Source organism: Festucalex cinctus, chromosome 1 (genome assembly GCF_051991245.1).
Source record: "Festucalex cinctus isolate MCC-2025b chromosome 1, RoL_Fcin_1.0, whole genome shotgun sequence".
Taxonomy (NCBI): domain Eukaryota; kingdom Metazoa; phylum Chordata; class Actinopteri; order Syngnathiformes; family Syngnathidae; genus Festucalex; species Festucalex cinctus.
Window position 1 is genome coordinate 65789950 of NC_135411.1, and position 17520 is coordinate 65807469.

General features: G+C 40.2%; 1 protein-coding gene across 1 annotated transcript in view; it reads right to left on the reverse strand.

Annotated features, from left to right (window-relative positions):
* Positions 1-6029: 6029 nt before the first annotated feature.
* Positions 6030-17520, reverse strand: part of LOC144005487 (ephrin type-B receptor 3-like) — a 162808-nt gene continuing 151317 nt past the window's right edge. Inside the window, exons 14-15 of the mRNA XM_077503706.1 lie at positions 16235-16428; positions 6030-9064 (exon numbers count right to left, since the gene is read on the reverse strand). Of these exons, the coding sequence (XP_077359832.1) occupies positions 8953-9064; positions 16235-16428 (306 nt within the window). The 3' untranslated portion in view covers positions 6030-8952. The remainder of the gene's footprint in view (positions 9065-16234; positions 16429-17520) is intronic.

A 17520-nucleotide genomic window follows, 5' to 3' on the forward strand; every position in this document is an offset into this window, starting at 1 on the left:
CTCCCAGCATGCTCATTAAAATCTGTGCGATCGGCACTACCTTAATGAGACGTTTCCTTTTTGCAGCCGTTTTGCATCATCTCTCGGATGTGGCGGCGAGAAATATTACAAAGCCGTTTCTGCTGAGACCGAGGGAATGTTTTCTCTGGTGAGCACTGAGCCAGACACTTCAAATGTTTAATGGTAGACAGGACACATAACTTTAATGTTTAATCGTGGCGTCAGATCTCAGACACAACGGAAAATACCGCGCAAACAAGAAATACACCATGGTGTTCAACTGGGCTCAGTTCTAAGTAAGACTTCCTCAGAATCAGACATTTATGTCAGCTCAAACACTTTGATATTTCTTGTCTAAGGGCCACCAAGGTAGTCGGTTTCCTGCACTACACATACTCCTTTAGGGCAGTGGTCCCCAAACATTTTTCCACCACGGACCGGTTCATACGAGTCCACAACTTTCGCTGACCGGCAGCCCTTGGTGGAGTGGGGGTGGGGGGGTGTTTGTTCAGCGGCTGATTAATCAAAAGGCTTCAACAACAACAAACGCAAATCCACTTTGTATTTCCATGTACCTGTACTAGCAGCACAAACAACAAGGGTAACAACAATGAATGGTACGAGCAACACAAAAAACTGGGGTATTTTGTAGGTATAATGATAATGTCAACTAAGCGCCATTTTTATTTAACTATAATGAGCAACGCCCTCCTGAAATACGTCGACATAACAAGGCACCACAGAAGTCCATGAGTAACTCACTCACCATTTTTTTAGTCTCTGTGTGCTCTGCGATTGGCTGGCAACCAGTTAAGGGTGTACCCCACCTACTGCCCGAAGCCAGCTGGGATAGGCTCCAGCACCCCCGCCTCTAGGGTTGCCAACTGTCCCGTATTACCCGGAACGCCCCGTATTTTTGGGCTAAATTGTTATGTTCCTTACCGGACCTCAAAAGTCCCGTAAAATAATTCTCAATTCTTACACGAAATGCATCAAACAGCATCTTTGCCATTTTTGGACCATGGCTGCTCCCGTAGGTTGACAAGAGACAAGGAAGTTTCGTAGCCAATAAAACGAGTCGCTGGGTGTGACGTTATGAACGAGAGAGAGAGAGAGAGAGAGAGAGAGAGACAGACAGACAGACAGACAGACAGAGACAGAGAGAGACAGAGAGAGAGAGAGAGAGAGAGATATTCTCTATTCAAGATGTATTCTCGTACTATTTATGTACAAATACTGCGAGAATGTAGCTTGCTGGCAAGTTTTGCAATCAGCGCTTAACACAGCACTCTACAGGTCCTAGATCAGCTAAAACGGCAATGTCACGAAGCACGGCACCTGTCAGCCAATCACAGGCATCAGGCATCGTCACGTGCATTTGTTGTAGCGGCTTATACTACGGAAGTGGCTAGAAAATAATAATAATAACAATAATAATAATAATAATAATAATAATAATAATAATAATAATAATAATAATAATAATGTGTAGTGTCCTCCGGTCGGTTAGGAAGAGAGAATGGATAAACCTGTAAGAAAGAAAAGTCTCCATGGAAAAAGGAACTTTGATGAGTCACGCTCCTCTTTTACATTTCTTTTTTTTTTTTTTTTTTTTTTTGCACCTGTCTTTTTTTAGGTAAAGAGGCAAATTGTGGTTTCTTTGAGGTTTAGTATGAGGTTACTGCTTCCGTCTATTATCTAGCCATCCATTTTCTTAACTGCTTACTCCTCACAAGGGTCGCGGGTAGGGTTGCCAACTTTCTCATCCTGAAATAAGGGACAGGTGCACGGCACGGTGCCATGGTGGTGTGAGCATGATGTGTGAAATCAGTGTATATTCTGATTAGATTTGAAATGCACAAAGTTTGGACATTCCCTTTAATCCTTACTGCAGGCCATCATTATGTAGTTCTTGTTCTGGTATGACGGTCACCCTAAAACCTGTTTCCTACTCATGGGCAAATGTATGCAACAATAGCGAATGTTGATTTTACGCCAGGGTTAGCTCATGGTCGTAACGTTTCCTAAACATTCTCGAAACAGTTTTAACTCTTTTTACTGCCACACGTTATCAAAAAAAATAAAAATAAAAATAAAAAATAAATAAATAAATAATTCTAATATGACAAATGCTTTGATCATTTCCGTCATCCTTGAAAACGTTTTATTTCATCAATTTTCATCAGATTTCATTGTAATTTCATACACCTGCAGCCCATTGAAAAGAGATATATAATGCTGCCATCTGCTGGCCATAGTTAGTGAGTGTTTTTAATTCCACAACCCATTGACCAGGCAGCGCACCAGGCAGTGCAGTTAGACGTTGCACTGCCCATTGATTAAAAAAAACAAAAAACAAAACAAAAACAAAAACGTAGTTGACATCATATAACGTTTATGGCGGCATACATCGTGATTTTACTAATCGTTATAAAATGTATTTTTTTTCAAAGAGTTAATGGTTCTCTAAGCAGTCTTAATGGGTTTTCTTGTTTCTCAAAGAAAATTTGACTTGCGACAAGAAAAAACATTAAAACTCTAGGTCCTGGTGAACGTTTGTGAACGTCGAACGAATCACGAGCACACATTTGCAACCTTCCCCAAAACATTCGCCCCTGAGTGGGATATAGGCTAATGGCCATCATTTTTGTAACCTTGCCAGCAAGCTGAATTCTCGCAGTATTTGTGAATTCACAAACTCCGGAGAATACATCGTGTAACACTCCCGCTGATACCTTTGCAGCCGACCTTTTTTTTAGGTTGGTCCAATCAGGTGTTGTTTAGGGACGAGACCATTGAGCGCCCATGGGGAAACAAACAAACCTAACAGACGAATGGACACTGCAATTAATTCTGTTCTCGCAGAATTAGGCCTACTCACCGTTTGCTTGTTAAAGTTGAACAAGCGGCACTGTGCATTTTTATCTGGTAAAGATGTTCGTCTCTCCCCCCCAAGACGAGAGGGAAGATGACGTTTTCATCCGTTGATTGGTCAAAACAAATGTGCAAGGATGCCGCATTGTCCAATCAGCTTGAAGTATTGTACAGCAAGTCCCTCCTTTCCTGAACAGATCTGCCGAGTGAAGTACCAGATTGATAATGTGAAGAACTCCCTTGAGTGAATCACAATTCAATCAATCTGGCTTGTGAGGCTACCATATTTGCACTCCTCTTGTAATTGTCGAGGCCAAGGGTAACTTATATAACTCTCATGATGTCTGAATGTTATTGATGATAAAATTAGCTGGAAACTACATATTAAATATATACAGAGTAACATTTCGAGAAACATTGCAATAATAAATAAAGCGAAGAGGGTTAGACAGTAAATCCCTCCACACACTGTACTGTTCGTTAGTCTCTCCTTATTTGCAGTACTGTGCTGAAGTTTGGGGCAATAATTACAAAACCTCACTACATTCAATAAATATTCTACAGAAAAGAGCATTACGGATTATTCACAAAGCTGGCTATCAGGATCACACAAACATATTATTTCTAAAGTCTCAATTACTTAAGTTGATACTGTTATCAAACAGCGCAAATAACGTTTAAAGCAAAATATAATTTACTAACAGAATATTCAACAGTTGTTTAATAAGAACTCCAATGATGGTTACAATCTACGGAGACATTGTGACTTTAAAGAACCTAGGTTTCGTACAACAAGAAAGAGTTCTTGTCGATCAGTATGCGGGGTTAGGTAACTGAAGGGATTTAGTGGGGAGTTGAAGAGTTGTACAAATAAGAGACAATTTAAAATACTATATAAATAGGATTTTTAAGAAATATAAGGATGCGGGAGGAGGGGTCACTTATTAGGTGTGCTAGAACAATTTATTTATTTATTTATTTAGGTTACTATTTGTTGGTTTGCTTGTTTGTTTGCTGTTTATTTGCTGCTTGTTTGTTTGCTATTTCCTTCTTTGTTTTGGTTAGTTTTATGGTTTTCTTTTTGGATGTTTTATGATGTAAATAGGTTAAAGCAGTAGATTTAAAGGTGGAACTGTTTATGTGGTAAATTGGGTTATGGGTGTGTGTTTACATGTATTAATTTATGTGTTCTAAGGAAAAGAGGTGGGAGTAAATAAGTTTTACTTCTTCTCACTCCTTTTCGAAATATACGATTGTTTGTCTGTTTTCTTTGATTTTCTTTTCTTCTTGATTATTGTCATTTTATTTATGTATTGAAATAATGTTGATATATTTGAAATAAACATTTCAAACAAAAAATGTCTTCACTGAGGTTTGAATACATTTTGCATTATTTGGGTTAGTCTCTACGTGTGTATACACTGCCATCTCATAAGGTATTGTGTTGGATCAGCCCAGGCCTTCTAAACTGCATAAAGCTTGACAATAGTTTGAGAAATTATTCATCTACTTTTCTTTTTTTTTCCCCTTAAGGATAAATAACAGATTATTTGTGCATACTGGATATGTTTTGTCTTCTGTCCAAAGATGAAGATAGTGTATTAAACACGTCTTATTTCTTCCCTCACCCAATGAGAATTTCGTTTCAGATTCATACCACCAGGAGCATGGTGGCCATCGGGAACTTTGGGAGTTCCCCGCACCCCTGGTTCACACCAGGCACAAATTGATATGCATCAGGGCGTGTCATCTCCAACGTCCTCGCTATATACATTTTGTAGCATGCCAGCTGCCGTAGTACACCCCCTCTCATGTCGACAAGTATTCAAAGCCCAAACGTAGGTAATGGAATCAGAAAAATTCTGACCAATTCACATCTCTAGTTGTGAGTGAGCAAGATTGTCCAACTTGACTTACTTGATTACAGAAGTCATCGAGTTACGTTGTACGCGACCTATGTCGTTTTGACTTTACGGCTCCCGTGCCTCGTCCGTAGCACCTTCTTTTTGTTACTCTCCCACAATAAACATGCCATTTTTTTAAAGTAATTTAAAGTTGTGTTGTTGTTACCTCCAGCAACGGACGTCCATCGAGCAGGTCGGCTCGCCATCAGACGTGTCACGTTTGCGTGTTTAAAGTCTCCATTAGGTCCGCTCTGCCATTCATCAGCAATTAATGTTTGTGCGGAAAAACAATATTGGTTCATCCAGTCTGCGCAAATATTTTTTTCTTTTAAATTATGTGCAAAGTATTTTGATGTAAATATCGATTTTAACGGTGAAATCCGACTTAAGTCAAAATTTGGGTTACATCGCCAGCGTAGGAATGGAACTCAACCATAACTTGATGACTTCCCGTACTTGCAAGTAAAGAGTTGAATGAATGAATGAATGAATGAACGATAAAATGATTTGACTGGGCATCCTTTAAATTTAGTGTGAACTCGACGTTGGCTTGCTCAGCTTTTGCCCGAAGAATTTTCGTCGACGGGAGGCGGTGGCCATGCACTCAAAAACATTGTTACATTGCAGCCGATGTGCGACCAATTGACCTTATGGCCAACACGCACCTGGATGCTGATGTGGTTGTTGTGCAGTGTATGCGTCCCATGAGAGCAGTCCAACTATTTATCCAGCACGAGAAGAACACAAGACCCGCTGTCCCTATTTGTATAGGGCTGATTAAAAGGAGGCTGCTGTATGAGCAGTCAGAGATGATTAGGCAAGACCCACCCTACCACCCCCAGTAAATACACACATCGGCACTGACAGATGAGCCTCTTCCCAGTCGATAAAAACCAGAGGTGACAGCTTGGCTCACCTGCTCCGAGCTTTGCATCCTGGCTGACGGATTAAAGCAGAACAACAGCGACAGCCACATTAACTTTGTCTCCTTGAAGCTTCTCCAGTAACAAACACTAGAAAAAAAAAATCTTCCAGTTCAGTCACGTGATGTCATTGTTTGGCAAGCAGCACGGATTGCAAGTTTCATTTTAAATAATCTCAAAAACCTAATGAAGCCATCCCAAGCTGCTGTGATATTCCAACTGCGGAGGTAAAACATATTTGCTATTCCTTCTTTTCATCCCTCGGCCGGATGAGACCTGCAACTGCAGCCTGGTGAACATGCTGGGAAATCAAAGAGAATACCAGAGATCTGTTTAATAATTTATTTGCATATGATTATCGTAAAAATATTGAAGGAGAAATGCAGATTTTTCGTCTAGTTTTCTGGCTTTTTTATTTATTTTTATTTTTTTGATATACAGTATCTACTACACCTTGAATTGCACAGGAAAATGTCTGCCCTTACAGACACATGTTCTTCTTTCATTGTGACATATACGCTCAGATATGTAATGACCGTTACACTTAAATTTTTGCCATTGTTTGCTCCTCAACAACAAACAAACAAGCATGTAAACAAAGGTCACACAGAGGCCAAAGTCAGGTCAGAAAGCAGTAAAATGCTGATTGATCTAAAGAGTTACTGTATTTATATACAGGCAGTCATCTATTTAAATATGAACTGCACTGGCCAGTGGTCAGGAGAAATGGACCAATGAGCAGTCGACGTTCAATCCTCGTTTTGTAGGTCAGTTCAATATTAAGGTCATACCGCTTTCATCTGTTTGGTGACCTTTTAAAAACAGTGACACGTTTGCCAAAGTAAGATCTACAATTCACAGGCGTCGCTCATTAAAATGCAAAAAAATAAAATACAAAGCTGAATAGCAGAAATGTCTCCATTTTGTCCTTTCAAAGGTGTACTCATTCATTCTGGTCTAATCACTGGAAGAAACAAAAAAAAAACCTCACACATACACACACAAGCATTGTAATAAAAAAAACAAAAAAACATTGAGCCCCCAGTAAAAAAAGCACAAATACCTCATCGGTCATAAGTTAGCATTCAAAACAATGCGTATATGTTTCAAATAAGAAAACACGGACGTTAAAGTCCAGAGCAAATGCCACCAAAGCAACATATAACGTGGAAGGTTCCACTTTGGCATGCACGTGATGGACGTGTCCAGCACAGTGTCAGTTGCAGTCCTCCCTCTGTGAGGTGAGGCCACGTGAAGACTTGGATGCTTTTTACACAATTAGGACACGGATTTCTCCCAGTACATGTGTGGAAGACAGAGTATAGGAGGAAGCGGATTTACTTGTAAAGTGTTCCCCCTCAATTTAAAAAAGAAAAGAGAAAAGGAAAAGAGAGAACAGACAAAAAAGAAGAAGAAAGAAACAGTGTATCATTTTTCTGTTGGCAATCGAACATTAAAAAAAAAAAAAACCTCAAAAGGTATCTCATTATTTTGTTATTTGCTTTTTAGTCCAACACGAAAAATGAAGAAAAAAAGATTTTCCATAATTCAAATGTAGGATGAGATTAAATAGAAGTATGAAAATTAAAACATGCCATTGTTTGCGTTTATGTGGCACGGACGTTTGATAAGTGTGTTTGTAAAGATACACTCACTTGTTAGCCACCACAGTCAGTCCAATGAATATATATATAAAGTTTCTCGTGTACATACATTTCACAATGGTTAAAGGAAGAATGAACATATATGCTAATTTGTGCTTTGTTTCTCTTAAAAATACAGAAATGTTCATGCTATAAAACGAGGTGTGTCAGATAATTTCCAGGGCTGGTGTCAAAAACACTGTATTTCAAACCCAAATGACAAACTCTGAGTTTCCCCAGACGAGATCCGAGCAATATCATTCCTCTTTTCCAAGCTCAATGAGGTCATTAAGGGTTCCCCATTTGGAGACTTGGCTGACATAAGATGGCCGTGGCGATGAAGCTGCGGCAGGATCCTGAAAGAATCCTTCCAGGAGCGCATGAAGGCGTGGAAGAGAATACTGGTTAAATGCAGAAGATTTCATGGGGATTATTTTGGAGGTGAACATTCATAGTTTGTAGTTGAAATACAGTATCTTTTGTGACGCTAGTCCTATCCTGTCTGTGTATATTGTCGCTGCTAAATCATGGTCTGGATTGATGGTAACGGCTAAAAAGCCAACAAAACTGATAAAGTCCCTCTAAAGTGCAAATAAATGCCTTCTAAATTTGACACACCACAGACAAGAGTGTTTTTAACGGACCCTGCCAAATTTAAATGACTACAAAAATCGGCAAGTATAGTATGATGCTTCAAAAACATGAAAAGTCAAGCCTGCTCACGCAAACTTTACCTGGCATTTTTATTTAATTTTTTAATATATATACCTATTCATCCCTATCTGTTTGAGCAGCAAAAATATGTTATATCTACTCAAAGCCTTCGGTGGCTGGAATACAGGATGTCCCACACCGTGACAACTGGAGCTAGCCACTAGCTAGCTCATAAACTTACAGGCTCCTGGGGCTTCACTTGTCGTCGTCCGCAGCGTCATCGCCTAGACTTTAAATAGCAACACTGAGCTGTTCTACAAAGGGTGACGTCCATGGAAGATGCATTTTCGGAATGTAGGTTGGTTGGTTAGCTCGCTAGCTAACTTCATGCTGTAGTGGTAGAAATGCATGGAAGTAATGCTATGTCGCCACAATTCAGTTGTACACAGTGCTCAGTCTTTGTAACAAAATAATGAGTCACTTTCCCCCCCCCCTTTTTTCATGATTGCCAATTAATACATTGAAGAACAACTTAAAAAAAAAAAAAAAAAGACATCTACTAGCTGTCTTTAAATCTTGGCACTGTCGGATCCTTCGAGACCCTCATCCGAGTTTGTGTGCACTTCCCTCTCGAGGAGAAGCCCAACTGGCTCCCAACCAGCAGAAAACACATGCAGACATGCAAACACAACCTGAGAGGGCCCATAAAAAGTTTGGCTTTATGTCAACAGTCACAAAACCACAAATGATGACCACACACACGCACACACACAGAACGCAATGGAACATTCTCTTTTAACACAAAGTCTCTGAGAGCTCGCACAAAGTAATCCGAGTGGTCCGTTCTGTGCAGCGGGAGCGTCCCTCTTCTTATCTTCTTTATTTTACATAGGGCTCTTCACATCAGAGTTTTCTAGGTAGTTTATTTTGGGCTTTCCGTCTCCTCGAGATTGCTCACACTCTGATGGGGAGAGTTTGGCTCATTTGTTGCCGCACAATTTCTTCACTGCTGTCCGGACTTTTCCTGTTGTGTCCCGGCAGAGTTCCTCCGAGCCTCAGCAGGTCCCTGCCGGTACAAGTCGCACATAGTCAGTAGTGGGTCAAATGACGCATCACCTTATTGCCACATTTCCACCAACTGGTACATTCAGTAGACGTTTATTGGTGTTTCTGCTGTGAAGGTCCCAAATCATTTGACACTTACTATCCTAATTTTCAGCACCTGCTCAGTGGAGTTTCATACAATTTGATAGTGTAATACTGTATATTGAAACCTTTATTGAGACAAGGCACTTATTTTAGATTAGAAAAAAAAAATCACAATGTCACAAAAAGGTTTATATCCTCAAATCGTGATGATGTGTGGTGGTTGTGAAAGAGTAATTAATTGTCATCACTGGCAAAAATAAATGAACAATTACTGTTCAATAAAGGCTGAAAGTGCATCAAAGAGTTCTACATGAGAAAGGAGCTGCAAGGATGTCAGATTTACATGATACTAAGGCTGTTTGAAAGCGCTAAATAAATAAAGATGACTTGACACAATCATATCAGAAGCTCCTAATTGTCCCAAAGCTAAAGTAGAGAGCAGTGGTTAGTTCAATGTGTTGGTTTTATTGGTGCACCAATCATTGATGTTGCGAGGAAACCTCATTTGTCCAATTCTGGTCAGTTTGCGAGGTTATTATTAGGGATGTTCGATACCACTTTTTTTCAGACCGATACCGATACCGATACTCAGATTCTCGTACTCACCGATACCGATACCAGCTGCCGATACCAGTAGTACATTTTGACAAATAAAAAAAAAATCACTAAAAGATATTTTTAAACAAATGTATTTCCTTTAATTTTGACAAAAACAAAAAAACAGCACAGTCACTCTTCAATAGTCTTAACGCTCAAAATAAAACACAAAAATGCTCTTTTAGTTTAAGATTCACAATTTGGAAGTATTTCCAAACCGGTGAAATTTTGGTGAAAAACTGCTGCAAGCTAGCACCATTTACAGGCAAGGAGGACTCACTTAACGTCTTCCCCCTCTGCCATCGGTCGCTTGTACTTGTCTGCGTCATGAGTACTTGAAAAAACGCTGGTATCTGCCCGATACCGATACCTGGTATCGGTACTCGCCCATCCCTAGTTATTATAAATTGATACAATTGGTCTGTCCCCACATCATCTTTTGTGCACCACTAATGCTTCAACATACAACTGTTTTGGGATGTGTTGTAAAACGCCGCCTCTTCCCTTACTCTGCGGGAGTCGTGCAACATTATACCGCCTCAAGATTGAAAGTCTGCATGTGTTTTAGACAATAGCTAGGAAAATAGTTAGGTTAAATACATTGTTAAAAACAAAGTGCCACAAAGGTAAGTGCATGCAGATTCATTTTCACCTATTGCACCGCTTAGTTGTTTTATTTATTGTATGACTCATGGATCTAAGAGATTTAATAAGATGATGCAACCACAGTTATTTGCTTTTGAGAAGTATTCAAGGCTTTTTGTCTGGTCAGGGGGCATATGTGCAGACTTTTATGTGGATGGCTGGCATTGGAAATGTGCTGGTGACGCATCCTACCATTGAAATCATTGACAGCGTTATAAATTAGCAATTTTTTAGCAATTGCTTCGTTTAAGATGCTTTGTTTGGTAACTCAAGCAATAATTTATTTTTGAGAAGTAGAAATTTGGAGATATGTGGATTCCACCTAATGGTGATTATAGGAAGATAATGTATTGGAAATGTATTTTGCGAAGCATCAAGATATGTCTGGGGACCACCGTTTGAGAACCGGTGGGCTAGAAGACGCCTTCCAGATAGCGCTGCTTTCCATATCCTCTCCCTCGAGACGGTATCTTGCCGACCATCGTTATAATCACGCTCTGACAACACAATACGTTCTTCTCCTCCTCTTCTTTCTTCCCACTATCTCTTGCTGTTGCATACAGATGAGGCCATAAATTAATCATTGGCATGTCATCAGCACACAGTGACATGTAGCATAACATGCGTACACGCTCGTCTCACACACTCTTCTCTCCTGTTGCCCCAAGACGGCACTGGGCGCGCACTCTCCCTGATGCATTAAAAAGCTCATTAGCAAGCTAATTAAACACATTCCTCTTTTTTAGCTTCTCCTCAATCTCCCTTATTACTCACACTTCATCACAGCCTGCTTTTCCACATCAGCAGCCCTGGCTGCTGTCTGTCTGTCCTATCAACGACATTCCAGCATCTCGCCAAGTATTGGGGGAATTAAACCGAGGTCAGCCATTACATTTCCACACACAATTAGCTTCACTGAGCCCAAATCCTGGCAAACCGCTTGCCCTTGGAGGCTGCGGTGCTCGAGTGAAACTGTGAGCCAAGGAGCTGGCACACTACCTAGATATGTGATGTGTCATTCTTACCTTTTGTGCCCATCGGAAGCGGGATAGCATTACAGAGCCAGGTGACGAGTGCTTTTTCACGACACAGTTGCATGTTCCAGATATCAGCGAGAGGGAAAGGCAAGGCAGCTTTATTTGTATAGCGCATTTCATACACAAGGTGCTTTACGTCATTTAAAATAAGGGGCAAAGGGGAAGTCAGGTCAAAAATGTTCTGGACAGTGGACACTAATATGTTTATGCTACCCTACTAGTCTAAACACAGTATACTGAAAAATATTGCATTTGCCGAATTCAAATTAAGCAGAAGATCCATTTTTATCCATCTCAGGGTCATTTTACACCACAGCAAATCTGTCAGTGTTAAATTTCCAGTGGTCGATGAAATCTGGTGTAAACAGTGTTATTCTGACACTGTTAGGATAAAAAACTAAATAAAATACTGTGAGAGTAAATTTCCTCAAGCGTTGGGGCCTAAGCTAAGTGTAACCTAATCAGCACTACCGTGAGTGTTAAATTGACCACACGCTCATCTCCAGTGAAGGACAAGCTTTCCAAGTTTACAGCGTGCAGTCGGCATTTCAATAGCGATACATCCAGTTATTGTTGTTGTTGGGCAGTGTGGATCAGTGGTAGAATGGTCGTTTCCTGACCCTGAGAGCGTGGGTTTGATCCCAGGCCAGAGTAACAATGAGCAACATACTAAACCCCCAAGTTTCTCCTGATGTCGTGTCATCAGTAGTCAAAAGTGCTTTGAGGGCCTTGTAAGGAGGAAACACGCTATATAAATGAAGTACCTGTTACCAGAGTGAAGTGTGAGTTTGAGTTAAATTTTTAACACTGTCACTAGTGGAGAGTACTTTCAACACTACTCAGTGTTTACCAGTGTAGACGGTCAACAGTATACGGTGTTGGAGTAATGCTCGTTATGTGTCAAAAAAGTAACACTTTGAAAAGTGTCAGATTGACACTCATTAGTGGGGACACAAATAAACACTTTTCTAGTGTTAGATTTAACACTACTCAGTGTTAATCTAACACCAGAAATTTTGCTGTGTAATTGCTGTCAACTGAAAATGACATCACAGTGTCTAAGGGCTCAGCTTGTGAACGCCACATGACCAAACCCACAAACCAGGTGAGCTGTGATTGGTAATTCCCTGAGCCCCTGAGGGACTGGGATGTCATTTTCAGTTAACAACACGTGGCTAAATGGCTGACCCAATAGTTTGGGGCCTGAATCCATTTAAAAAAAATGCTGATTGAATATAAACCAAGAAGGGCTCTGAGATCAGCAGACTTGGGTCAATTAGTGGAAGCAGGAGTTTAAACTAAACATGGTGAAGCTGCATTTAGCTGTTACGCTGCACAACAGATGTAAAGTCAGCCCCGAGTGTAAATGCTTATCCAGGTTAATGCTTTTTTCCTATACCTTTGATTAACGACTTCCAAACCTTTTTAAGTCATGTTTTTCCAACTTTTAATTATTTTAGAAAACTACGGTTATTTTTATACTCTTAAATGTTTTTAGTTTTCTATTAGTGTGTTTTAACATTGTCAATGTATGTTCTTTTAGCAATTTCTGTACGCTACTTTTATTTTCTCTGCTTCGCTTGGGAATGGAAGGGCATATATTTTAACCTGGATTTGAAGACATTTACACTCGGGGCTGACAGCATACCAGCTAAATGCTGAGTCACCATGTTTGCTGTGAAGTTTGAACTCTGGGCTCCGCTAATTAGCCCGTGTCTGCAGACCCTTACATATTCAATGAACATTACAGGACCTAAACCATTTAGTGATTTATAGACGAGTATCAGAATTTTAAATAGGTGTAAATGTACGCTTTAAAAAAACACCCCTTTTTAAAAGACATTGTAAATTAAAAAACAGTGATATTATATCGTATACAGGGATTCCTGTGACGAATAGATATGTTCGACAAAACAATCTGTGACGTAGCGTGTGTTTGTGTTGATGAACCGCGATACAACGGGGACAAGACATCGGGATAGCGGCGGATGCCGCATCTACACCAACGGAGAGCAACCAGAGCTCAATACATTCTGTACAAACACAGTTCAGACTTGCTGGAACAGTCACATCGTTGCGCTCGACGCTGGAAGAACAAATGATCACCAGGCGCACCAGTGCCTATGAATAAGTTAGCTTCACAGAGAAGTATCAGTGGCAGATGTACACAACTGTCTGGCATCAAAAGCCTTCCAGCTCGGAGAGAGCGAGGACTTCGCTCAAAACAAGCTTGAAAGCAGACAAACCCTACAAGAAGGAATCTCATTTGCCTCTTTGTAAGCCCGCCATATTTGTCTCGACCAAGACATCTTATTCCAACAACCCCTGGGGGCAGAGACATCGCTCTACTGTATGTGAAAGAGGCTTCATCCTCCGCGTCACAGCTGTCATATACAATAGAGGGCACAATTTCACATGGGGTGAAAGAGCACGTATTGCATCATCCTTCTGTTTTTCTTTGCGGAGCTCGGCTTCTGGTTGGAGGGTTTCAAAAAATCCAAAGCATTACATGATTATAATCAGTAAAGTACAAAGACTTTGTTATGGTATCTTTTAGGAGTGTAACAAAAACAAAAACAAAAAAACAAAAACGATTTGAATAGGAAAACCGGTCTTGATTTAAACGAGGTGGGTGCATCAGATCAAATTGAATTGAATTATTTCACTTTAAAATATATGGCGATACTGTATGTATCAAATAATTCTTTATTGGAGAGACATAGCTTGGAAGGAAATGCTCATCATTAAACCTGATTCTTTGACTTGGGCGGGCAGTCACGTGACAAAAACACACAGTCGGATTTCACACCCATCTAAGAGCGAAAAAGGCTCCCTTCACTCTGCAGTCACCCCTACTGAGTTGGTGCACAGCAGGCAGCAGGCTCAAAGCTGTGTGTTCACAGAATCCTTTCACTTTAGTACAACTCCAACATTGTACCAAAAAAAAAAAAAAAAAAAGTATAGCATATGTACTGTATATACTGAAAAAATGATGAGCTTGTTTGAGCTTAACTCACAAATTTACTCACTCAGGGTCTGATTTACTTAAGATTTGCCAGGCACAAATGGTCGCACACGTGGTTGCTCATGCTCACAGATGTGAAAGCTGATCCATTAACCGACTGTATCCAGGACCGCGTCTGCCAAAATGCTGCAGAGTTCATTTTATGCGTTTTGAGAGGAGCACATGCAAATAAGATAATTTGGAACACACAATGTGATTGATTAAACCTGTGACGAATCGCGATGGCTGATTTACTGCGGTGTTTGATAGGCAGGTGCAAATTACAAAAAATGGGAAGCGGCAGGGAGAATATTTCCACCTGTGTTACCATTTTTGAAATGCCATAAATAAAATTATTATAGCAATTATCTAAGGGCTGACTGAGTCAGTCACAAGAAGGAGTCATGCCATATTGCTAGTGACAAAACGCCTTTCAACTCTGATTTAGTTCAGAGGGAGAATAATATTTTTTTATGGCCATATACATACATGAAATGTACATAAAATCTGACCTTTGAATTCAAACCTACCTATGGCGATCAATGCCTAAGTGTCTCTGAGCTGTAATGCCCTCAACCCAATACCCCCCACCCCATAGTATTTGCGTCATTACTTGTTATGTATACATATGGCTGTATGTGCCTGTTTGCTGAGGTTTTTTCCCCCCCAATGTACTCCTCCTTAGGAGCATATTCTAGGACTCCCCCCCTTCTGCTTCCTTATGTCTTTTGTTTTCCATCTGAGAACCTGGGTGCTGTTTTGGGTGAACCGTCAGGCTTCCTGTTCTGTCACCCTCCATTGGTCATTGTTTTTTAATGTCTCTTGTAACTGTTGTTGTAACGTAACTGTATTTAATTTCATTGTATGAAGATTCAGTCTGAGCGCAATCTCAGGCAGTATCATTAGTCCATTTCAACGTGCCCAGAATTTTCATTGGTCAGATATGAAGAGAGTATCGGTAAATATACTGGCGACATGAAGCTCATTTGCTAGAATCCATAAATTAGCCGTGTCACATTTAAAGCCGCAGAGTTCAAAGCTTGGGGAAAAAGTAGCAGCTTGTAGTCTGTAAATTATAATAAATTGAGACAAAATCAACATTATTTCAGTATGCTCTGTAACCTTTCTGCATTTTTTTTTTTCGGTGGTGTGCCGTGACACTTCTCTGATGGGCAGCCATGGCCAAATGGTTAAAATTGTCACCTGCCAGTGTGGGGACCCAGTTCAAGACCATCCCCTGGTGCCTGCACAAAGTGTGTTCCACTAACTAGTGTGTGTTTGCTGTATCTGCTACTGTGATAAGTCAAATGCAATGGTTCAATAAAGGTTGGAAAACCCAGAGTATGTCTATCAAACAGGCCTGAAAGTGTTATTTGCCACCAATTAAAAATATCAACTTGCAAAACATGGGAATCAATAAATCTATAATGTGTGTATCTGATGACTACCTGCTGTTGAAGTCTAAATGAGGACGGATAACGATTAGCTAATTTGCGGACAGTTCAGTCTATAAACGCCCGTAAACAGCTGGTGCAACAATGACAAATCTCTTTCCCATTCCTACGCCAGCATTTAAACTGATGGCTCTCAAAGTTTAGATTAGTCTATAATTTAAAGTACCGGTAAAAATACTATAACCACCTGGGGACTGAGCAATAGTATATATTTGTGAAAACATGAAATTGATCAAATTTGGATGAACAAGATGATGGGTTAATTATGTTTAAATGGTGTTAGAATTGAATAAGCCTTTGAGAAAATAAAAACTTCTTTGTAAGGAAGCAAAAAGTTGCTGTCCACTTACCCTGAGTACGTGCTTGTCACCACTTTGAGGCTGCCGGCGTTGCGCAGCAGCTTGTCCAACGTGTTGACGATGCGCGAGAACTTGGGCCTCAGGTTGCGTTCCTTCATCCAGCACTCCAACATGAGCTGGTGCAGCACCATGGGGCAGTCCATGGGCGGGGGAAGACGGTAGTCCTGCTCGACTGCAGTCATCACCTGAAGGATACATTCACATAACTTTATTCATCACAGTGGAGTAATTAAGGGAGCGGCGTAAACAACATAAAACAAGTAAGGGTGTGGATATGTACAAAGCGTGCAGTGGAAATATTCTATACATTATTACAGAGTTAGTAGCAGTTGCTATATGAACTGCTATTTCCTGTCTTTTGATTTGAATATCCATAGATTTCTATAATGGGTGTTGGCAAACTGAATATATGCTATAGGCATGGTCTGGTCAAATGAACAATTTGTTGTTTAGCTATGTTAAACATTTCCCAACTTGAATGACATTTTTCATTTTTTTTCCCACTGTGTTTGCAAGGTTAGAAACGATAATGTCAAACTGAGTTTCCTCAAGACATTTGGGAACTATCTAAATTCAACAGAGAAATCCAATTGTGCATGTTCAAAAGCTTCATCTGCTCAGATAAGGTTGTAATTTGCTGTGCTTATAAGGGATATTATTACATTTTATTCCCTTGGACCCAGAAGAACATCAGGATCTGGATTAAACTTGGCTTCTTTTTGCCAATTAGAATTCTACGCGTTCACTCACTAAGCCTTGGTGATTGATTCTTTGTTAGTGTAGTGTGAAAATAATCTAGAGATACTTATTTTTATGTGCAACAATAAACCTCACTATCGCATTTTGCCGGCTTCGGTTGAGAATCTTTCGGAAATGACACAATGAGTATTCGCCACTGATGGATCAGTGAGACAATAAGTGACAACTGCAAATGTTCTCTGGCTGGATTTTCACAGGCTTCAACGTATTTCTCTACATACGCTTCTAAAACTCCTCAACAATAAAAAAATTGCCAGCCAGGACTCAAAACATTGTTCCCCCCCGCCCCCTGCAGCCCTGCTCTTCTCCTTCTGTGTGGATTTTCATTTTTATATTGGACTTGCTGCAGATGAAAACCTCTTTCTACATCTTCTGTTTGTTGACTGTTGCTTATTGAGCAAAGACTGTGCCACAAAGGCGAGTGGGAACAATGGAGGCCCGTGACTTTGATACTTTCATTACTGCACGCGGCTTCTGTTGGTGGCAATTTTCATCGTGTCTCCTTTTTTTTTTTTTCT